Source organism: Pogona vitticeps, chromosome 2, assembly GCF_051106095.1.
Source record: "Pogona vitticeps strain Pit_001003342236 chromosome 2, PviZW2.1, whole genome shotgun sequence".
In the NCBI taxonomy this organism is placed as follows: Eukaryota; Metazoa; Chordata; class Lepidosauria; order Squamata; family Agamidae; genus Pogona; species Pogona vitticeps.
This window is the reverse complement of record NC_135784.1, coordinates 292,089,854-292,113,943: the sequence shown is the minus strand read 5'-3', so window position 1 is coordinate 292,113,943 and position 24,090 is coordinate 292,089,854. Positions and strand designations below refer to the sequence as shown.

Here is a 24,090-nt window from a genome sequence, read left to right as displayed (position 1 = left end):
AAATGGGCACATAACCCACCGTTTAGCGAAGTTTCCAGGGTCCGGCAGCCATTTTCGCGCCCTCGGTAAGCGAGGGGAGGGTGTGAAAACGCTGTGCGCGGCCATTTTTGGCATCCGGCAGCCATTTTGAAACTGCCGAACAGCTGATTTGCGGGTGTCGCAAAGTGAAGATCGGTAAGCGAAACGCTTACCGATCTTCGCTATGCGAGTTTTGCCCATTGGGGCCGACGCTATGCCTCCGCATTAGCAATCCCGAAAATGGGATCGCTATGCAGATTCGTCGTTATACGGTGCGCTTGTTAAGCGAGGCACCACTGTACATATTAAGACTACCTACAGTTTAGGCTTAGAACAAGCTAACCTGCAACTACAGTGGTGCCCTGCAAGACGGGCACTCCATTTGATGATGAAATCGCTTGACGTTGATGTTTTTGCGATAACAAAATGATGTTCCCTATGGGGGAATTTCACTTTGTGATGATCGGTTCCCTGCTTCAGGAACCAATCATCGCAAAGCGATGATTTTTTAACAGCTGATCGGCGGTTTCAAAATGGCCACCGGGTAAACAAAATGGCCGCCCGCTATGTTTTCGCACAGATTCCTCGCTGCAAAGGCAGCGAAAATGGCCGCCCTAGGGAGGCTCTTCGCTGGAAGGTGAGTTTCAAGCCCCTAGGAATGCATTAATCTGGTTTAAATGCATTTCTATGGGCTTTTAAAAATCGCGCTACGACGTTTTCGTTCTACAGCAATTTCGCTGGAACGAATTAACGTCGTAATGCGAGGCACCACTGTAATCTAAAACAGAAGGGGAAGCTTCTTAGGAGACTGGAAGGAAAAGGGAGCAGAAGCAGCAGGACACAAGCCCAAACTTCATTGAGGTTTGTTTGTGTAATACTACACCGTGCTTTAGTTTTATCTGAACAGAGTCAGTCTCCTTAAACTCCAATGCATCTCTTCTCCAAATTGTCCCTGAATTCTACCAGCAATTATCAAATTCCATAATACAAAAGTTGCATACATGAAGAAACCAAACATCAATACATTTAACACTGCAAATACATATCAAGTTGTAAAAAGTAAGCATTAAACTCTCTAATATCATTAGATAAGGCTGGATAATTGTTAGCATACAATAATTGTTAGCATACTAATATTCAACTGAAATGCATTCGCCAAAACTTGAATAGTCTGCTGTATTTGATTATGGGTGAAAGAGCCAAAAGGCAAAGGAAATTTAAAAAGGGTGTCAAGATATGAAATTAAGGTACATATATATTAAGTCTATTAAGGATCTGAAGCTTTTAACATCAGAAAGAGAGTAGCACCTGGTGAATTTACTTGTACCAGTCAGTAGTGTTTTAGTTGCTGATCTAGTGCAGCAAAGCAACAGATCCCTGAAGACCTGGCTTGTTTGAAATACAAAAACATTACTTTAGTGCACCTCTTGGAACACCCCCCCCCCTTTCGGGTGGATTACAGCTTCCAAATCCCCAGCTAGCAACCCCTCAGCTAGTGAAGCTGCTGGTCACACTAGCTGAGAGATCCTAGGTGTTCTTAACCAAAATATAAGGTAGGCATTTTTATAGATCAACTTTGAATACTTACATGATCACTCTCAGGTAAGGATAAACAATACGGCAGAGCTGAGTCATAGCAATTCAAGTCATCAGGCTTTATATTGTTAAACTTAAAATTAGAATGATCTGAGATTAACATCAGTGCAATGGAAAGAAAAAAAATGGCTATCATTCTTTCTCAAACCGAATTTCTTGGTGGTCTGCCAACCAGCAGAGCAGTGAAATAGGGCCACCCACAGACAATAGTTTTTTTTTCCCAAAGGACTCCCCAAGCAGAAAGGAAAAAACAACAGCTTCTCTTCCACAGGAGGGTTATGTTCAAAGCCCTGGTAATCATAAAAATAAGGCTACTCAAGAAATATTTTGCCCTGGAGGGAAGAGGGAGAATATTGTGCAGACCCTCAGCTCACCGGATTTAACAGATTAGCCCTGGAGACTATTCAACATGTGACAAGAGCAGAATACACTCTATCAAGAAGCTAAGTTGACCAACTCCCTCTTCTCCTTGTAGAGACAGATGAAAACCATCTTTTTTAGACAGGCTTTTAACAACTAACCAGGCAGTGAAATTATTTTATGTATTTTTAAGTGCAACTCTTTTTACTAATTGTTTTAATACTATTCATATATTTAATTTTTTTAATGCAACAGTTTGTTGCCTTTTTAGTTGGTTTGTTTTTTAGCAATAGCAATTTGTAAGCCACTTTGGGTCACTTTGTTTGGAGAACAGCAGCATAAATAGTTAATTAATGAATTATAGAAATGCAATTGCTGTTTTGTACTTACCTATGTGAAAGCTATCAGCTTCATGAATATTCACAGTATTTGTTTCTTAGACTATTTTATGTATTTAGTGAGAATAATATTCGTTGTTTAGTTGTTTTAAGAATTAGTAAGAATATATTTTCAAGGTATTCACTCATTTCCTAGGCAATGTTGGAAACATGAAATAAAACGATTCTACAAATACTAAGTTTCAGGTGATCAGTAGTCAACTATGCTTGTTATTTGATATGGTGCAATCATGTCCAACCCGCAGGTGGAATTATTCCGCATAGTGCGCGACCTATCTGGAACTGATTCAGGTGATAGGCCTCCCCCTAGTTTTTCCCCTGACCAGTTTGCAGCCTTTTTAATATCTAAAGTGGAGGCCATCCGCCAGGAGCTCTCTCCGTTTTTTAAAAACAGTGAGTCGAGCAGAGATGTCCAGCGCTCCGTCTTACCCGGTGACTTTCGATTCTTTTCAGCCTGTAACGCCTGATTCTGTCTCCAGGGTGCTTGACCGCTGCCGAGCCACCACGTCCTCCTTGGACCCTTGCCCGGCCTGGCTAATCAAAGCAGCCAGGCCGATAACAACAGAATGGGCCACAGTAATAATAAATGAGTCTTTACTTGAGGGTAGATTTCCATCCGCCCTCAAGGAGACACTCATTAGGCCCATGAGAAAGAAATCTAGTCTGGCAGCGGACGAAATTGGCAATTACAGGCCCGTCGCCAATGTTTCTTTCATGAGCAAAGTGGTCGAGAGGGTGGTGGCCGATCAGCTCCAGGCTCACCTGGACGAAACAGATGCCCTGGATCCATTTCAGTCGGGCTTCAGGCCGCGCCACGGTACTGAGACGGCATTGGTCGCCCTGTACGATGACCTGTTGAGGGAGGCCAACAGGGGCAAAATCTCCCTGCTGGTCCTCCTCGACATCTCGGCGGCCTTTGATACCGTCGACCACGGTATCCTCCTGGGGAGGCTCTCTGAGTTGGGAATTGGTGTCTCGGCACTTGCCTGGCTCCTTTCCTTCTTGGGGGACTGTCCCCAGAGAGTTCAGCTTGGGAAGAGCGTCTCGGCCCCGTGGAGTCTCAACTGTGGGGTTCCACAGGGGTCGATTATCTCCCCAATGCTGTTTAACATCTATATGAGGCCACTGGGTGGAGTCATTAGGGGATGTGGGGCTTTGTGTCATCAATATGCCGATGACACCCAGCTCTACATCTCCTTTTCACCCACTGCAGGTGATGCTGTCCTTTCCCTTCAGCGTTGCCTGGGGGCCGTACTGCAGTGGATGCAGGAGAACGGACTGAGGCTGAATCCGGATAAGACGGAAGTTCTGAGGGTGGGTGCCCCCATGGTAGGTGGCTTGGGTGGCTCTCTCACATTTGGGGGGACCACCTTGGCCGCGAAGAGTGGGGTCCACAGCCTCGGCATATATTTGGACCCGACGCTCACCATGGAAACTCAGGTGGCGTCGGTAGTCCGCACCGCATTTTTCCATCTTTGGCGGATTGCCCAGCTGCGACACTATCTCGACATGGAGGCGCTCACTATCTTGGTGCATGCGCTCGTAATCTCAAGATTAGATCACTGTAACGCGCTCTACGTGGGGCTGCCTTTGAGGCTGACACAGAAACTTCAGGTGGTGCAGAATGCGGCGGCCAAGCTCCTTACAGGAGTGAGAAAATATCAACACATCTCTCCAACGCTGGCCGCATTGCATTGGCTGCCCATCTGTTTCCGTGTCAACTTCAAAGTTTTAATGCTTACTTATAAGGCCCTAAACGGTTTAGGACCTCGATATTTGGCGGAACACCTCCTCCCAACAAGGTCTACCCGGATCACCCGCGCGAGTCAGGAGGTGAGGCTGAGGAGCCTAACGCCGAGAGAGGCCCGGAAGGAGAAGACACGAAACCAGGCCTTCTCGGCGGTGGCTCCTCGCCTCTGGAACAATCTCCCTCCGGAGATTCGCGCGGCCCCCACGCTGGGCACCTTTAAAACCCAATTAAAAACATGGCTGTTTATTCAGGCCTTCCCTCCAGCCAACTCTTGATTTTTTCTTACTTTTCCTTTTTATTTTTACTGCTGTTCTTGTTTGATTATTATGTATTTGTCTATGTTTTATTATTTGATTTTATATTTGGAAGCCGCCTAGAGTGGTCCGGTGGGCCAGATAGGCGGGGTATAAATTTAAATAAATAAATAAATAAATAAATAAATAAATAAATAAATAAATAAATAAATAAATAAATAAATAAATAAATAAATAAATAAATGTCAAATGTGACACTTGTATGTTTGGCAGGTCATGTCACTAGTTTCCTCAGCCGTTTCCCTCAGCAAAGATTTCATTTGGGGGCTAAAAAGTCAACTGCATCATGCAGAACACTGAGGGTACTACACAAAACTTCAAAAGGTTTTTCTCCCCATATTATATTTCTTTTTGCAAAATATAAAAGGTAAAGGTTCCCCTTGACAATTTTTGTCCAGTCGTGTTCGACTCTAGGGGGCGGTGCTCATCCCCGTTTCCAAGCCATAGAGCCAGCGTTTTGTCCGAAGACAATCTTCTGTGGTCACATGGCCAGTGCGACTTAGACACGGAACGCTGTTACCTTCCCACCGAGGTGGTACCTATTTATCTACTTGCATGTGCATGCTTTCGATCCACAAGGTTGGTGGGAGCTGGGACAAGCGAAGGGAGCTCACTCCGTCGCGTGGATTCGATCTTACATCTGCTTGGTCTTCTGACCCTGCAGCACAGGCTTCTGCGGTTTAGCCCACAGCGCCACCACATCCCGTATTGCAAAATATATCTAACAAAATATAAGTTCCAAGCATATATATTCTTGGTACTGAATGTTGTGCATTTCAAACATCACACACTTCAGATCAATATGTACGTATGCAGCAAATGTGTGTTTGCAGACACATGTGGAATATAATAGTGTGACAGCAAAATCAATTTGTGCTGCCTTCTTGCCAGTATAGGCAAAGGCAAAGAAAGGTTATAAAACTTTCCTTACAATCTCCTACGCACACAGCTTTGCTGGGAAAATACTTTCTGTGAGAGTTCACCTTCAAAGAATACATAATGTAGTAGGCAGCCACACTATTTTGCTGTAACAATTCATATCAGAAATGGCAATATCACAACTGTAAGACTAACTTGTTTCTAATTTTTGTGTGTGTGCACAAGTGTGTGTGTTCGTTTGTGCGTGCCTGTTCGTGCATGCACAAACGTATGTGTTTCATCTGAAGAAGTGTACCTAGATACCTGGAAACTTATGAAAAATAAGTTTTACAGGTGATACATTACCATTTCTGGTATAAATTTCATCAAGGAATATTTCTGTTCTTTGGCATAATAATATTTCCAGGAAAAACAGGATACAGAGGCAAAGAGAGAATTATCTTATTTAAACTGGTGACATAACAGGGGCCTCTAAGAAATGTTGGCTCTAACACAACAGAACAATGCATAAATGCATGTCTCTTCTTAGATGCACATACAATCCAACATTCTGTTTGCAAGCCTAACTTGTATAAAATAATTACAATTCAAAATGTAAACAAACTTTGTCTATCATAAAAGATGAACCAAGACACCAGGGCCACTTCATACAAAAACATTATTTTGAATTATCTACCAACGCATTTTGTATTGAAAGAATAATACACTGATTTCAAAATGAAACTTGATGACTGAATTTTGAAGAGATAGCTTTTTAATAATTTGTTTATTCAACCTCCATAAACAGTCCGTTGGAATATTTACTTATTCCTAGATAGCATTCAATAATTATTATTTAAAACCAGAAGGTCGTTCTCTAAATTACAGTAAGTGCATTTTATTCAAGTACTATGATACTGTACTTCTGTGTATGAATGGGAATTCTTTCAGCTGATATACTGCAACATATCTCTATCCAAAACGACATTCCTGAGATTTCTGACATACTGACAGGGGATGTGCAGGAGAGGTTCAGTTCTTCTGTTCTTTTGTTAAAGGCCTTACAATAGTCCAATGTATATCTAAAATGATAATCTTCAAATTATTCTAACATCCTCCCCCACCACTGGAATTCCATATCCTCTGGCAAAACAAAAATTCATTTTCGCTATACGCATATATTTATGTGTAGTCTACTATTAGAAAGTGTCTAAACTGGTCACTGGGGGTCACGAAGAGTCGGACACGACTAAATGACTAAACAACAACAACAACAAACTGGTCACCAGCTAACAACTATGAAATGATAATGCAGGAATAACTAGAAACCAACACAAATTTTTCAATGCCAAATCCTGCTAAACTAATTTCATCTCATTTTTTGATCAGGTCACCTCCCTGATAGTATATCTTCTCTTCAGCAAAGCTTTTGACAGAGTGCCCCATGATCTCCTGATTAGCAAGCTAACTAGGTGTGGGCTGGGTAGATCAAGTTTCAGGTGGAGACTCAATTGACTACAGAATCATACTCGGAGGGTGATGATTAATGGGTCCTTCTTTAAATGGGAGGAGGTCACAATTGGGGTACCCCAAAGTTCAGTCCTGGGCCTGGTGCTCTTCAATATTTTTATTAATGACTTGGATGAGGGAGTGCAGGGAATGTTTGTCAAATTTGCAGATGATACCAAATTGGGCGGAATAGCTAATACCTTAGAACAGGGGTCCCCAACCCCCAGTCTGCGACCCAGTAGCAGCAGAAAAAATTGGATAATCACCTGGCAGATATGCTTTGATTATATTCCTGCATTGAGAAGGGGGTTGGACTTGATGGCCTTGTAGGCCCCTTCCAACTTCACTTTTCTATGATATGGAGCCAGACAATATGAGATGAAGACAGTAGGGCTGACAGGGTCCAAAAAGGGACAGAACCAAATATGTAATAGGATCTCATACAACAACATGTACCTCAGGCAGAAATAAAGATGTAACTTTAAAATATGTAATAGGACCAAATAGAACTTACAATATAACAGTGTAACTATGAGAGAGTTATGTAATTATTTACGATAAAATACCTCTGTGATACTGAAAGTCCAAGGACTATAAGTTACGTTTTATGGATATTTATAAATAGTAAAAGATTTTAACCAAAAGACACAAGTGATTATTTAATATTATAATTGCTGCCACAAACACGTACAAAAGGAAGATCACCAAATCTTATACTATACAACAGTGGTTTTTTTATTTAAATATTTCCAGATGCTACACGCAAATTCTTCTAAGTTACAGGCTATATATTATTTATTATGGCCAAAAGCAGTTAGCATAATACTTACCTTGGTAAAATTATTCAAGTGGCCTAGTTTTCTCATATTAGAAACACCTTGCAGTTTGGCCACATTTTGGAGGATTTCTCTCAGGTTATCGGAGGGGTCTGTAAAAGAAATGTTGTACTGGTTGGCACAATCTGGGAAACCAATATCCATACAGCTTCCTCCAAGAAAGTACTATATTATTAATGACAAGCTGTGTCTTGTCTTTCTTAGAACTATGTTCTGCTCCTAAAAAGAGTGGCAATGTCATGGTAGTCAATACAGAGATGTGCAACAGGATTTCAGCCAACAAAATGCAAATGTCTCAAATAAGCAGACATCACTCAATATCATCCTCCGAGTTTATTTAAATAATTCAAAATGAACACAAGAGTGAATGTAATACATTCAGAAGCAATGGGTAGATTAAGAATTCATATAAGGTTTCTCATCACATGTATCTTTCCCTTAGATGAGGTCAGGAATGACTCCTGGCTAAGGCTCTGTTCTGCTAAGAAGACATGTCAGACAGACTTTTACTAGCACTTGACTTTAGGGGAAACTTTGGATGAAACAAGCTGAACAATTTTTTTGTTACTGAAACTGAAGAAAGGTTAGTCATAGGTTGTTACTACACCACACGTGTGTAATTTAAGATTATTAAAGGCACATATACCTTCTAAGGATCTTTTTACCCAGTTTACAAGCAAGTAGAAAGCTAAGAGCAGGGGAACATTAAAAAGAATGGTGTTGGCTAAAATATAGGAATTACAGTTTGCTGCAGTAACATTGCTTCTCACCACTGGATTTTATTTTCTTCTTATTCAAAGACCTTAATTCATGGTATTCTTTTACTAATATTAACCCTATTTTTCCTCTTCTGCATAACCTGCTATGACTGGAAGGCATAACAGAATATAGGTTAGACTGTAGCTAGGAGGTAGAGAAGAAGCAAGTATAATGTTCCAGGTTCACCCTGACATCTCCAGTTAAGAGGAGAAAACAGCAAGTGATGGGAAAGATCCCCATCTGAGCACCTGGAAAACAAATGCCAACTGAAAGTAGATTATATTGTGATAGATCACGGGACTAGTGGGGACCAAATTCTCATTGTAGACTCCACTTTGATGTGTAAAAGGTAAAGATTCCCCTTGACATTTAGGCGAGTCGTGTCCAACTCTAGGGCACGGTGCTCATCCCCATTTCCAAGCTGTAGAGCCAGCGTTTGTCCGAAGACAGTTTCCATGGTCACGTGGCCAGCGTGACTAGACATGGAACACTGTTAACTTCCCACCGAGGTGGTACCTATTTATCTACTCGCATTTACATGCTTTCTAACTGCTAGGTTGGCAGGAGCTGGGACAAGTGATGGGAGCTCACTCCGTCAAGTGGATTCGATCTTATGACTGCTGGTCTTCTGACCTTGCAGCACAGAGCCTTCTATGGTTTAACCCACAGTGCCACCACATCCCCACTTTGATGTGTACTGGGACTGAAAATGGCTGAAAATAAACATATGAAAAACAATCTGGAAGTGTCAAGATGGGCACATCCAATTTCTATTGAGGAAACTGAAGAACTCCAATTCTCAGCTGAAAACCACTGCTCCTGGACGTCTGCTAGATGAAAATAGACTAAGGGGCTCTGGATGGACTCGCGAGCTGCAAAATGAGCTGCATGATACCTACCCATGAAGTAGACAGAGAAGTAATCTCACCATGTTAAAACAGCTTCCTAAAATGTTGGATGAATAAATATTATCAGAACTCCTCTCTGTACACTACTACTTCATTTTATGAAAAAATAAAGCTACTCAAAACATCTGGAGATGCAGAGTCCTTCAATTCTGTGTTCTACTTTATTAGTACCCAAACAACATTCACTCACTCATACAACACAACAAGCAATGATTCCATGGGAACTCTGGCTTGTCATAAGGAATGGCATACTGATGCATGCCACTAGAAATGAGCACGAATCAGAAAAATTGCAATTCATTTTGACGCGTGATTCATCAAGGTGAATGAATCACAAACGTACAATCACAGGGAAGATTCTACTGACTCTCCTCTACAATTTCTCCAGGTTTGGAGAAGACTGGGTTTCAGACATCCAAATTATACACCCACAAAGTGGGTGTATCCCCCCCCGTCGGAAACTGCCTTTTAGCAGTTGGCTTGGGGAAACTCAATCTTCATCAAATTTGAAGGGATTGTAGAGGAGAATCAGAAGACGCTTCCCTATAATTCTGGTGTTTCTAGGTGCCTGGGGAGGGCACTTTATAGCCAAACGAAACAAAAATTGCTAAAAACTCATTCGTTGGGCACATACAAAGCTATGAATTAGCAATTTTATCAATTTGGTGATTTGTTTTTTAATTCGTGCTCATCTCTTCATACCACTCAACTGTTTCTATATTCATAACAAGCCGAAGTTTCTAGTGGGAGCAACTAAACACACAGCATCTGGACGCCTGGTAATTCTGGTTTGTTTCTTCCCAACAAACCAAAGGTTCTTTTCCCTTCAAAGAAGGAAGCAGAGAATAACTCCTGGATATGTTTTTCTCTATGCAAGGGAACAAACTGGAGGTGGGAAAACTCTCTACTTGCACAACACAATAAAGCATCTGTGGAGCAAAGCTGTTGTTTGTTTAGCTGCTCCTACAACAAGCAGGAGCAATTGAGCAGCACATACCAGCCTGCAGCTCATTCATAACAAACCAGGGTTTGTGCAAACATACCCACTGTGTGAGTAAATCTATATGGATTTTTTTTGTAAAGTTCAAAAGTCCATGTTCAGCCCCATGATTCTGAGAGCATGCAATAAATTATTCTCTCAAGAAAATTATAGACAATTTAGAAATTTTAACATAAACAGAACTTGTTGTAGACACAACTAAAAAAGTGAAATTTCCAGATCTCTTAAAGCCAATGAAATAACACATTTTATCTAGACAGAAAGGGGGAAGTTAATATGCACATTGATTTATGTTAACATAGTATCAATTTCTAACGTATATTATTATAGTAACACAATACATTATCTTGAGAGCTAGTGTGATGCAATGGATAGTATGCTGGGCTAGTAGTCAAAAGACCTGGGTTCAAATTCCTGATCAGTCATGAAAAGACATGAAGACCACTTCTCAAAACACATCAAATGTCTCAAAAACTCTATCAGGATTGCCATAAGTCAGAAATAAGTTGAAGTCTCAAGTCATTTCATAAATCAGAAGCAGCTTAATGGCTAAAATCTAGTAGTAAGAGTAGGCCCACTGAATGCATAGAATTTCCATAGAATTTACAGATTCAATGGACATACTCCAGTTGCAACTTATTCCTGGATTTCAGTCAATAGCACATAACAACGTTATTATGCTTTCTTTCTCTCTCTCTCTCCCTATCTACCTACCTATCAAGGATTAATATACACTTGCTTATAACATCTGTTTTTGCTCCTTAATAGAAGAATTTTATTTATTGATTTAATTCATAATTCAAGTAATTCAGACTGCCTGCTAGAGAAAAAACATTTGCTATCTGGCTGGCATTAACAAACATAAGATGTAATATCTACTCTGTTTAGCATCGTTGATTCCCCGGTAGGCACTCATAAGACTGCAGCATGAAAACTATTTGTTCTCACTTGTTATGTGATGTCAAGTCACCTCCAACTTATAGCAACCCTATAAATGAGTGATCTCCAAATTGTACTATCCTCATCTTGGGTCCCCAGATGTTCTTGGACTAAAAATACCAGAAGCTTTCACCAGTAGCTATCTCGACCAAGATTTCTGGGAGTTGTAGTCCAAGAAATCTGGGAACCCAAGGTTGGGAACTATTGCCTTAGGAAGTCAACCCATCTCATTTTTGGTCTTCCTCTTTTTTTGCTGCCTTCTACCTTTCCCAAAATTACTGTCTTTTCCTTTTCTGTCTTGCCTTCTAATGATGAGCCTAAAGTACAAAAGCTTCAGTTTCAATTTTTTTGCCTTTAGAGATAGTTCAGATTTGATTTGATCTGAACTATTTCTAATGAAATGAATGAAAACAGAAATCACTTATTTTGTATAAACAAAAGAAAGTATGTGCACAGAAGCCATCTCACAATTATAAAATATATAGGCCCACATCCTCGAGAATGATGTCACGAGCAGCAACAGATTTCTGCTAATTAAACAAATGATGATGATGATTTATATTGCAATCTACACTAGAGTGTATTCCAATAAAATTAATGATATACAAAGATGTAAACACAACCTTTAAGAACTTAATATTTTGTATGTGTATGTGCATGTAATATACCTGTATATCAACATAAAATTCCTGAGAATAAGCAATGATAAAGGATTGAACAACTGCTGAAAAACCAGCTAAAAGTTATAATAAATTACATCAGCCACTGATCTCTCCCTACACCCAACACCTACGGCTCCAAGTTGAACAGAGAGATTTTCAAATCTTGTCTACATTTGGTTCCATATGAACGTGTTGGAGGAGAGAATTCCACAGCTTTGGAGGCAAGTGGGAAAATGTCCAAAGCCTGGAACTTACCTTAGTCTGGAGATTCTTTTCAAATCAGGGTGCGAGTCACTTTGTCATTTGTCTTATTATGCAGAAGTTGAATGAACCCCAAAACTGCCCCTCCCAAAGTAATTAGTGCAATGTGCTGCTGGTGTTGACATCACTCCCACTTATTGTCAAAATGTTGCCTTCCCTCCGGGCACTATTGATCTTCTTTATTTTTTTCCATCTTGAATGACTTTTGAATCTTGATAATGATGCTATTTTAACTGTTTATTTTGTATGTTGTACGCCGCACAGAGTAGTTGAATGACTAGATGGGCATGCTATAAATACAGTATATATATATATTTAAAAAGGCTATGGGCATTCAAGCATGGATCAGAAAACAAACCGCAAGGTTTTGATGATAATTTCTTCAAGGCTGTGTATCAAGTTATTGTGGGTACATAGTTCCAAATTTGTGTGCTGTATTTATGTCCTAAATTCATATGGCTAATGGTGTAGAGCGGTGGTCTCCAACCCCCAGTCCGCGACCCAGTAGAGGGCCGTGGCGCTGGCAGAACCGGGCTGCAGAGACAGATCTACCATCACCACCCTGCACATGCTCCCATGCCCCTGCACATGAGCGTGCTCCACCCCATGAGTGCCCCTGTGCATGCGCGCAAGCACACCCTGCCTACCCACAAGTGTGCCTTGCCTACCCATGAGCACACACACCACCCCTGCGCATGCACGCGAATGCCCCATGAGCACACCCCCTGCACAAGCATGCAACCCGCCTGCTCAACCAGTCTGCGGTTGGGAAAAGATTGGGGGCCACTGGTGTAGAGGACAGGTTAGCTTCTTAGAAATAACTGCAGCATGCATGTGGATTTCAAGCTCTTCCTCAGCTAAGAAGGGTATGTGTGCATGTGTGTGTGCACATTGCTGTACATTTTAAAGAGTGGGGGCTGTTAACCACAGCAGCAGTGCTGTCAATGGAGAGTCAACACTTCTTCCCCCATCAGGCTAATTCATGTACTATCTCTTCGGGGGAAGGGAACGTCATTGGGAGAGGTAAATTCATCTAGGAATTAACTCCAAGTTCTTCTTCTTCCTAAAAAGAACTGGCCCAGGGTGCTGACCCTGAGAGAGGCCATGAGAGAGAAAACTAGGAATTGGGCCTTTTTAGTAGTCACACCTGACTCTGGAACCAGCTACCTCTCGGATATCCATCTGGCCCCATCATTTTTTTAAAAAACTGGTTGTTCAGACAGGCATTTTGCTCATTACCATCAATAAAATCCTGATGAAATTATCAGCCACCGAGACTATCATATTCCCATAGCTGTTGTGATATTTTTATTATTATTCAAAATTGCCACAGTCAATCAAAATTATAAAAACATTGACTGCTATTACAAATACAAGTTTTAACCAAAAACATAAGTATCTTTAAATATTGGTGTCATATGTATGCTGTTCCTAATATTGCAGGGTTTTTGTAGCTCTAATGGTGTTATGAGATATGCAACTGATTTGGCATCACCTGAAATTGCAATGTCAATGATCTAGACATTCATATGGCTAATGGTATAGAGCAGTGGTCTCCAACCCCCCGGCCCGTGACCCGGTAGAGGGCCGTGGCCCTGGCAGGTTGCTGTCTTCTGAAGATGCCGGCCACAGAGACTGGCGAAATGTTAAGAAGAACAACCTTCAGAACACGGCCAAGAACCCGAAAAACCTACAACAACAATCAATCTAGACATTTCTAGCTCTATTACTACTACATCTGATGTGTTATGTTTAAGATGTCTATCAGTTTTGATCCAGGAATTCCACAACATCTTGACTTTCTCATTTTTGACACCTTCTCAATGATTATAATGAACTTCTTTTGGTATTTGTAAGGACATTTTATTATTTTTATTATGCTATAAACCATCCAGAGTGGCCTCCAGTTAGATGGGAGGTATTAAAATAAATATTACTTTGCTGTTTTTGACAAATCAGAAACCCCTGACAACTGTCTGAAGTAAAGCAAGGACAGACCAGAGCTATCCAATCATGGATTGTTATAACTAGTGTGCTCTAAATTTTCCAGCTAAAGACTATCTATTAACAGATTATTTACGTACCTGCCTTCTTACAAAGTATTGTTGCTGCTTTACATTGAGCATTACATAAAAAATATCGAAGGTGGTCTTAAAAGAAACACTATTAGAACCTAAAACAAGAAATTATTATAATATTTTTAAAAGATTTAAACAAATATATTTAAACCAGTAGATAAACAACAATAAAGACAGTTAAAATAACAGGAGGTTATGTGATCCATGTAACCATGGCCAGTTTAACAATCTGTCTGCAGCATTGTGGACCCACTGAAGTTTCCAAATACTTTTCAAAGGCAGCCGCACATAGAGCAGTCTAACTGGGATGTAGGGGCTCGCCACTAGGTGGGTAGTAAATAAATATAATTAATAAATAAAATAAATATAATAACATGCTTCTTGTCTTTAATATTTTATGCTTTTAACTGTAATTTATTGTATTGTACTTCTTTTAGTGCATTGTATATTTATGCCCAAATTGTATTATTATTTTGTGTATATATTATTTTATTACTTTGTTGTTTTATCTGCTGTAAACCGCCCAGAGGAGCCCTGGCTGTCAGATGGATGGATGGATAAAGATTAAAACTATTATATAACTAAATAAAATAACACGTGTCACCATGGCCAGATTAGACATCTCTAGGAACAGGCATGGCTGTCATACCTCTTTTTAACTGTGCAAATAGATTCCCGGCCATTGCTGAAGCCTAGGTATCCAGGATGGGATGAATTCAGGAGCACATCCAAGCTGTGCACCTAGGTTTTCCTAGGGAGGATAACCATATCCAGCACAGGCTGTATCCATATTCCCTGATCTGCTTTTCAGCCTCTCCCAAAAGTTTCACAAAGATGTTAAATAGCATGGGGGACAAAACCGATCAGGGATGTCACAAGCCAACAGCCAGGGCAACAAGCAGAAGTCCCCCACAACCACCTTGAGTCGTCCCCTCCAGGAAGGGTCAGAGCCATGTAAAACAGAGATGGGCCAGAAGGATACCATGGTATTAAAAGCCACAGAGGGGCCAATTCATGGCATAAGTCAGCCTCCAAAGTGGCCAAAGTAGTCTCTGTCACCCATCCACACTTGAAGCGAGATTAAAAGGGATGTAGATAATCCGTTCCAACCAGGATGTCCTAGAGCTGTTAAACCACTACATACCTCATTCATATATGAAACATTAGGCTATTATTCAATTCCCATGTGATTCAAGGAGGGGCTTTTTCAGCACTGGTTTTACTATTGCCTCCTTTCAGCATGCTGGGATCCTACCCTTCTTCAGGGAGGTATTTACCGCTCCTAAAGTGTGAAGGCAAGAGGAGAAGGGGACGACATAGGATGAGATGGTTGGACAGTGTCATTGAAGCAACCAACATGAATTTGACACAACTCCGGGAGGCAGTGGAAGATAGGAGGGCTTGGCGTGCTCTGGTCCATGGGGTCACAAAGAGTCGGACACGACTAAATGACGACGACCCACTTAGCCAGTCCCTCTCTGTCTTTTATAAGCCAGATAGGGCAAGGATCTAACAGACATGTGGTAGACATGTGTTGCTAAGGAAAAAAGAAAAGCTTGAAGAAATATATAGTAAGAAAATTTTTGTACTGTACTGTCAGGTCATTTCTGACTTATTGTGATCCTTGCCCAGGTTTTCAAGGTACAGTGGTGCCTCGCATAGCGAGGTTAATCCGTTCCGGATTAACCTTCGCAATGCTGAAGCATCGTTGAACGGGGCAGGGATTTCCACTGGAACGCATTAAACATGGTTTAATGCATTCCAAATGGGCCAAATACTCACAGTTCAGCGAAGCTTCTTAATGGCCGGCAGCCATTTTCGCGCCCTCGCCTTGCTTAACGAGGGCGCAAAAACGCTGCGCGCGGCTATTTTGGGCCATTTCTGGGCTTCCGGCGGCCATTTTGGCCGCCGAACAGCTGATCGTCGGGCTTCGTTTTGCGAAGATCGGTAAGCGAAACCCTTACCGGTCTTCGCGAAGCGAATTTAGCCCTATTTTAAAAAAAGTTAAGCGATCGCATTAGCGATCCAAAAATTGGATCGCTATGCGATTTCGTCGTTATGCGGTGCACTCGTTAAGCGAGGCACCACTGTATATAGTAGTTAGAAGTAGTTTACCAGTCCCTTCTTCTGGTGGCACTCTAGGACTGTGTAGCTTGCCTAAGGCTATGCAGACTAGCTGTCTTCCCTGGAGGCACACAGAGATTCAAATTCAACCCATGGCTCTGTAGTCAAGTATACCACCTCACTGAACTACATGCATCTGCTAAAATTGTTACTGTATGAAAGATAGAACTGCCATTTGAATGTTCAGTGTTGAATGCAAATATCCCTGATTTTTAAACATGGTAAAACTTTATAAACATCAGGAATGGGTCTGAGCAGCATGTATTTTAATAATTATTTAAAACATTCATGCAATTTTTGCTGGTTTAATAGTTTTTATACATTTTGCAATGTTATCACATTTAAGATACATTTCTTCTCTTTTTATAATGCTATATAGCAGGACCCCTGTATCCGCTGGGATCGGTTTCAAGCATGATTCCCTCCAAGGTGCACTCATGACTCTGCTCCCTCTGCACAGCGTTCCTTCTCTGTGCACCCACAGCGCTGGTTCACAGCCCCTTTGGTTCCAGTCATGACGGAACCTCATGCAAGGGGCAGAATCCCACCCAGTGGGGCTGAAATTCAGAGGGAATTTTGGTTCCAAACCTCACCTCATGGATGCTGAAAAATGAAAATTATAGTGTACACTGCATGCAGTATGGTCTCTGGCTTCCTTTAGTGACCAGTTCTGGTAACTTCAACTTTCGCAATATGTATTTCTAGGATTTTTTAAAAAAATACTTTTAATATTTTCAGACCAGGGATAAGTAAATCAGCAGATACTGATCCCATGGATGAGGGGGTCTTACTGTATACACTGATCTCAGATCTCTTGTAGATGAAAGCTGCTAATACTGTACTTTCTTTTTAAAATGTAACCATATCATCAGTTGATTATGTTATTTAAGATTGCAATATATCTAAGAAAGAACAGGCTTACATCATTGTATACATACTCACCTTATACATAATAGTTTTCACCTTGTGAAGCGTTATTCCTTAAGGAGATGCTAAATGATTACTAAAGGAGGTAAACTCCCTTCTAAATTCAAGAACCGCTCTGATGGATACCTTGAGAATATCAGAAGAAGAGAATTAACTCAGTTTCTACAAACTAAAAACTTCACCATGATGTAGGTAACTGCACACTCATAGCCTAAGCAACCACTGTTGCAAGGCAACCGTTAAAGTCACTTTTTCATGCACATTTAACTCATGCATTTCACTTAGGACATACAAGTTACACCTTTCTATCTTTTCTTTTTCTACAAACTGTAGTTACTATGAGACCTATTTGTCATATGATAATAACTCAGCAGGCATATGGGTCCAGTGGCAAGGGTAATGATGTAAGACTATACTGAGCTTTAGGTATCCTAATGATATAGGCAAGGGTTGTTTTTCTTGTTTGTATAATTGTTCAAAGCAACTGTCACTGCCAGCACAGCTAAAAGTTTTCCCCTAGAGATATTCAGACAAGGTACAGTATGGGCTTATCTTTTATCTGGATTCTAAATACCAGAATTCACCATTCTGGGAGTTCCACCTGCCAAACACCTAAATTGTGCTCACTTGGGAGAAGGCTGAGCTTGTAAGGCCGAGCTCAGTCTCAGTCTGATGTAAGAAAAAGTCCCAAGTAGTTGTTATCACAGTTGCTGAAAGCAACAGTTATGAGAGAGGAATGCAAGATCAAAATGGGACTTGTGTCTCTGGCTGTCAGCCTTTTAATCTGTTGATGAGACTTGCCCTCTGAAAACATCAGGAGCCTATTTCTATGATAAGGTCCTCTGTTGTAAGCAGAAGAGGCAAATTAATTTTGCTATTTTTCTTGATTTAAGTGCTTTCCTAAGAAAATCAAATTATGTTAAAAAATCATAGTGCCTAAATATAACTAAATAACATTACTGTACTGATGAATTTAAAGTCCATATAAAGAATAGATTTGCATTACTAAACTCAACCGTGAGCCAGAAGGATTGAAACCAGAGAGATTATTAAGAAAAAATGAAAAATGATTTTTCTATAGTTAAAAAAACTAGATAGATGATAGGAAGAAACTCTTAAAAATGTTAAGGGCAGACAAGAAGTAAAAATTAAAAGTGACAGAAAGAGGGTCAAAATCCTGAATGCAACTTTTCAATTATCATTACATAGAGACAAAGAGAACAAGTAAAATTACCACTGCAAAGAAACAGAAGAGTACAACGAAGAGGGAAAAAAACAATACTTTTCCAGAAGACTGAATAAATCAATGGGAAATTTAAATCCAGATTAGGAATGCTGAAAATCCAATAGGGGAACTTTATTATCTGACCAAACTAAAATAAAGAGAAAGTAGAAACAATATACTGAAGAACTATATAGAAGAGAAAAGGAGATGACAGATTTTTTGAAGACAAATCCTATGATGAAGAATCAGCAATTCAAGAAAGTGAAAGCTCTCTGAAAGCACTAGGAAAAATAACGCACCAGGGGTAGGCTGAACAGTTATAGAACTACTCCAAGCTACAGAGACTGAATCTGTCAAAATCCTATGCCAACAAATATGAAAAACAGAATAATGGCTCACAGACTGGGAATGTTCAATATTTATTCCAATCCCCCAAAAAAGGAGATGCCAAGGAGTGCAGTAATATAGAACTACTGCATTAATTTCCCATGCAAACAAAGGGATGCTAAAGAAGTGGCAAGAAAGACTTCTATACAGAGCAAGAAATGCTGGGCATTCAGGCTGGACTCTATCATAACTATACAATGGCTACTGGAGCATATCAAATTATTTCAGAAGATCAATTTATGCAATATAGACTATGGCAAAGCTTTGATGTGTGGCTTGTGAGAAGTTATAGATGTTCTAAAAGAAATGGGTGTCACTTGTTAATTGACTGTAACAGTATATAACCTGTATTGGGGGCAAGAAGATATTGTTAGGACAGAATATGGAGAAACAGAATGGTTTCCCATAGGCAAAGGTATCAGACAAGGATATACTTCTCTATACAGAAATCTTCCATCTGTATGCAGAGAACATATCATATAAAAGCTGAATTAGATTCAGATAAGAGAAATGAAAATTGTTGGAAGAAACATCAACAAGGGAGCAATGACTTGAAACTGATGAAAGTGACAGAAGAAAGTACAAAGGATGGGACTGCTGTTGAACATTGCCAACACAAAAATCGTGAGTACAGAAGAGAGCTACATAATTTCAATTTTGAAAATGAAGAAACTGAAAAGGTTAGAAGATTTTTTTTTGAACACCTCAGTTCAATCGTGAACCCAAATGGAAACTTTAGCCGAGAAATCAGAAGAAAACAGAGACTTGGAGGGGTAGCAAAAAAGGAACTAAAAAAAAGAGAGACCAAGGTTAGGATAATCCACTCTGTCATATTTCTGATTACTATATATGGATGTGAAGGTTGATAGGAAAAAAATGATTCATTTGCAATATAGTGCTGGAAGAGAGCTTTGTGGATACCCTTGATCACTAAAAAGATAAATAAGTGGGCCCTGGATCAAATCAAACCTGGAGTCTCTCTCAAAGCAAAAATGACAAAATTGAAGCTGTCATATCTGGCTGCAGAGCCAGAGGCTGGGAGTTCAATTTCCCACTGTGTATCCCCAAAGTGCCAGCCTGCATGACCTTGGGAAAAATGCAGTCCCAGGATGCCGCCAAGAGAAGGTAACAGTAAGCCACCTTTGAGTACTGGGCTGACTTTAGCTCTGAGGGAAACAAGAAACTGCACTTGCTGACCCCAGACAGGGGATAGTAACTGCCAGCAGACTCAGAGTTCCAGGGCTTAGCCTGAGTTTGGTTTGGTCCTTGTGAGGCTGGAACGGGAAATTTACATGATAGGCAGCGTCAGTACTGATGAGGCTAATCTCTCCTTTTTGGACCATAATGATTTTTTTTCTTTCTTTCTTTCCATGGAATAACATCATTTTAGGGAAATCACCATGCATCCTAACTGGCGATACGGAGGAATTACAGACCCAAGATGAGCTAGTGGAAGTAAGCATGAACCAGGTGGAACAGCTGGGTCCACCTTTCAGTAGGCACAAGAATACAGTGGGCCCTCTACTTACGGAATTAATCCGTATTGGAACAGTGGCTGCAGGTCGAAAAGTCTGTAGGTTGAGTCTTCATTGACCTACAATGCATTGAAAACCGATTAATCCGTAACTGGCCATTTTTGTTGTTTTTGTTCCATTTTGGTTTTTTTCTGGTCTGTAGGTCGATTCTCCAGCTGCGAGTCGAACCCAAATTTTGCGGCCAGACAAGTCTGTAACTCGAAAAGTCTGTAAGTCGAGCTGTCTGTAAGTCGAGGGTCCACTGTAGCAGGCAGATTTCTCTTAGCATAATGCAGAACAGTGGAGTGGTGTTGGGGGGAGGCAGAGAACAGGCCAGTTTCCAGGATTCAGTGGGAGGAGGCTGATGCCTGGCAAGAGCCAGAGAGGATAGGCCAGAGAGATGGAAGATGTTGGTCAGGAAAGAGCAGCTTATCCCCTGGCAACTCCATGGAGGATGGGGAGATAGACATCCTTCATTCTACACATTAATACCAAGAGTTTCAGCACACCTAGAGATAATGAGGGTCTGGCCCCATGGAGCTGGATGGTCCACTCACGATTCCGCCACTGCTGTGAGTTTGATGGAGCCTTTCTATCACTCCGTTGCTCCCAATGGATTAGCCAGTCCTGGCAGAAGGCGGGATGATGAGCCTCTCTGCCAGGTCGCAGAGTGGATAATCCACTACAAGCAATGGAGCTATAGGAAGGCTCCGTCGAGCTCGAGGCAGCAATGGAATCATTATCTCCATCTGTGGGGGGATATTCAAATACCCCCATCTCTAGTCTCAGCCAATCAAGGCTGGGAAGATGAGCTTTATATGCAACAAAATAAATTTTTCAAACTAATCAGTCTCGTTCAAACCACAAAACCAGCAGGTGGCAGTTCTAGCTATGGAGAAGTATGATTAAAAAACCTATTCTCTTCTGCTAAACACAACTTTGATAAGCTCCAAAATGTCTTCTCTTCCCTGTTTTAGACTTGCTAGATGAATCAGAGCTGTAATGAATCAGACACATCTCACAAATTGCTCCAGAGATTGTTAGGTTTTTTTAAAAAAAAAACTGTTGTAGAAGTAGTTAAATTAGTAAGATTTAAGAAGCTCAGTGTTTTAGTATTTCGCTTTGGAGCCAGACGTTGGGAGTTCAATTCCCCATTGTGCCTCTGTAGGGTAAAGAGGAATCCAAATACACAACATTAAGGTGATAACCAAACTTCTTAGGATAGCATTACCCAAGACAAATTATGGCTACTGAACTTAATTCCTATTCCTCATACACACAATGAACAAAGGAGTTGTATACATTTATGGCCTGTAATGAGACTGCCCAAAAAATAAAAGTGAAAACAGCAGCATAGGTTGGTGAAACATTTTTGTTTTAAACTTCTGTTTTCTTAAATGGAAACATGACAAAATAAAATTTACCTGCATTAACACAGAGTACATTTTTCTGGGCAAGACAGAGGAACTATGAGCATAGGGTCCCTTACAACTCTGCTGTTCTAAGATGATGATGATGCTTATTATTATTATTGCTCATTCCAGTGGACATGGTTAGTCAATTCAAGTCAGACAGACAGATGATATTGAAAGGTTTCAATAATCCTGGGAGGTACTGGACCTATGAAGAATTCCAAAGAAATCCTCTGCCCCTCTTTGGCATGGGATATGATAAGGAAGTGAACATGTGTTTAATTTTGGCAGGAAAAAAGCTCCCACTAATTTATTATTCAATTAGTCTGAAAACACTGGTGATGAAAATGTTTTCCAAACATATAATCAATTATATATTAAACAGAAAATACAAAAAAATCAAAAGGAGAAAGCCGATTTCAAAAGGAGAACACTGATTTAAATCAGTGGTTCTTAACGTGGGCGATAATGCCCCCCAGGGGGCGATTTCATTTTTCAGGGGTGCGGTAGAATGAAAAGGGGCGGTGTGGGGGCGCTGGAACAGAAGGGGGCGGTAGGGGGGGCGCTGGAGCAAGCCAAACCTGTTAAGATGGCTGCAGCCTATTTACGGTGTGCATGAATATATATTTTCCTCCAATTTTAATTTAGTTTCAAAGTTTATATTTCTTTTTGTGTCTTAAAATTTGCTTGCAACTAAATCATTAAATGTTACTTTTGGGGGGCATTTCATTTTCTTGGAATTGAATTTTGTTTTCAGGGGTCATTGGATTTAAGTGTCATAAATAAATAAATAAATAAATAAATAAATAAATAAATAAATAAATAAATAAATAAATAAATAAATACATAAATAAATAAATAAATAAATAAATAAATAAGAAAGATATCACCGCGGTGAGGGGGGCGATGATAACTTCCTCAATGGCTCAAGGGGGCGTTTCTTTCAAAAAGGTTAAGAACCACTGATTTAAATGAATGATTTTGAAATTCATATATTTCCTGTACAAGCATATATCCTGAGTGTGTATTTCCTGTAACTTAATAAAGAAAATGAAACATTCTAGTTTCCAACTAAGTAACCATTTTCATATACAGTGGGGTCTTGACTTACGAACTTAATCCGTATTGGAAGGCAGTTCTCAGGTCGAAAAGTTCTTAAGTCGAATCTGCATTTCCCATAGGAATGCATTGAAAACCAGTTAATCCGTATCTGCTCATTTCGTCCATAGAAACTAATGGGATGCTGCTATTCCGCTTTCTGCCACTAGAGGGGGATATTTTTCTTCTTTTTTCCTTTTAACCTAAGATGACTTAGCTTTTAAAAAAAGGGGAAAAAAGAGTTCGTAACTCGAATCTAAGTTCTTAAGTTGAGTCCATATATTCCTATGAGAGCTGTTCGTAAGTCGAAACGTTCGTATGTCGAGCCGTTTGTAAGTCGAGACCCCACTGTATTCTAAGGCAGGCTTGTCCAACCTGCGGCCTGAGGGCCGCATGCGGCCCAGTGCAATTTTTTATTTTTAAAGAAATTCCAAAGTTTCAAGTTACACTGCCAGCGCTTGCGGCCAGAACGTGGTCGGGGCATGTCACAACAGTAGAGGGGGAGAGAGGGAAGGAAGGAGTGGGAGGGGGCAGGGGGACTGTGTGACTGCATTGTGCCATCCCTGTCAATAGGTGGACCCCCTCCTGGCCCCATAAAGCCACCGGAGTCGAAGCTGGCAGCCTCTGCTGTCTGAGATCGCAGCTGCCATAAGCGCGCTTGGAGTGGGGCTGCGGAGGATGGCTAGGGCTGCCCCCCCATGTGGCCCAACCAAATGTATGTGTGGCCCAAACCAAATTTTCATCTTCTAATATGGCCCAGGGAAGGTGAAAGGTTGGACACCCCTGTTCTAAGGCAATAATAAAAAAATACTGGCTACATAATATACATACCTCTTTATGTTTACATTATGAAATTTCATCTAATTTGAGAAAGCAGACAGACTTCTGTTTGATTTCAAGAATATAAAACAAGATCGGTAGCAGTCCTATGAACATTTAATAGAACATGATGAAGCTGATTTCTGGTTAAACAAACGCCCATAGGACAGAATTTAATAAGTGCACTTCTTTCCATAAGCACAGAAGTCATTTCTCTATAAGAAAGAAAATAATTATCTATGCCATATAATTTGGTAATTCACTAAACATTCACAGTCTGGAAAAGAATGTTCAGGAAATATATGAATTATAAAATCTTTAATTGAACATTACAGTGG

General features: G+C 40.5%; 1 protein-coding gene across 5 annotated transcripts in view; it reads right to left on the bottom strand.

Annotated features, from left to right (window-relative positions):
• The window catches only part of RICTOR (RPTOR independent companion of MTOR complex 2), a 103,955-nt gene that overhangs the window by 73,380 nt on the left and 6,485 nt on the right, over positions 1 to 24,090 (bottom strand). For all 5 annotated transcript variants that reach the window (XM_072992815.2, XM_072992817.2, XM_020795646.3 and 2 more), the window contains exon 3: positions 7,634 to 7,731. In XM_072992815.2, coding sequence (XP_072848916.2) covers positions 7,634 to 7,731 — 98 coding nt within the window. The remainder of the gene's footprint in view (positions 1 to 7,633; positions 7,732 to 24,090) is intronic.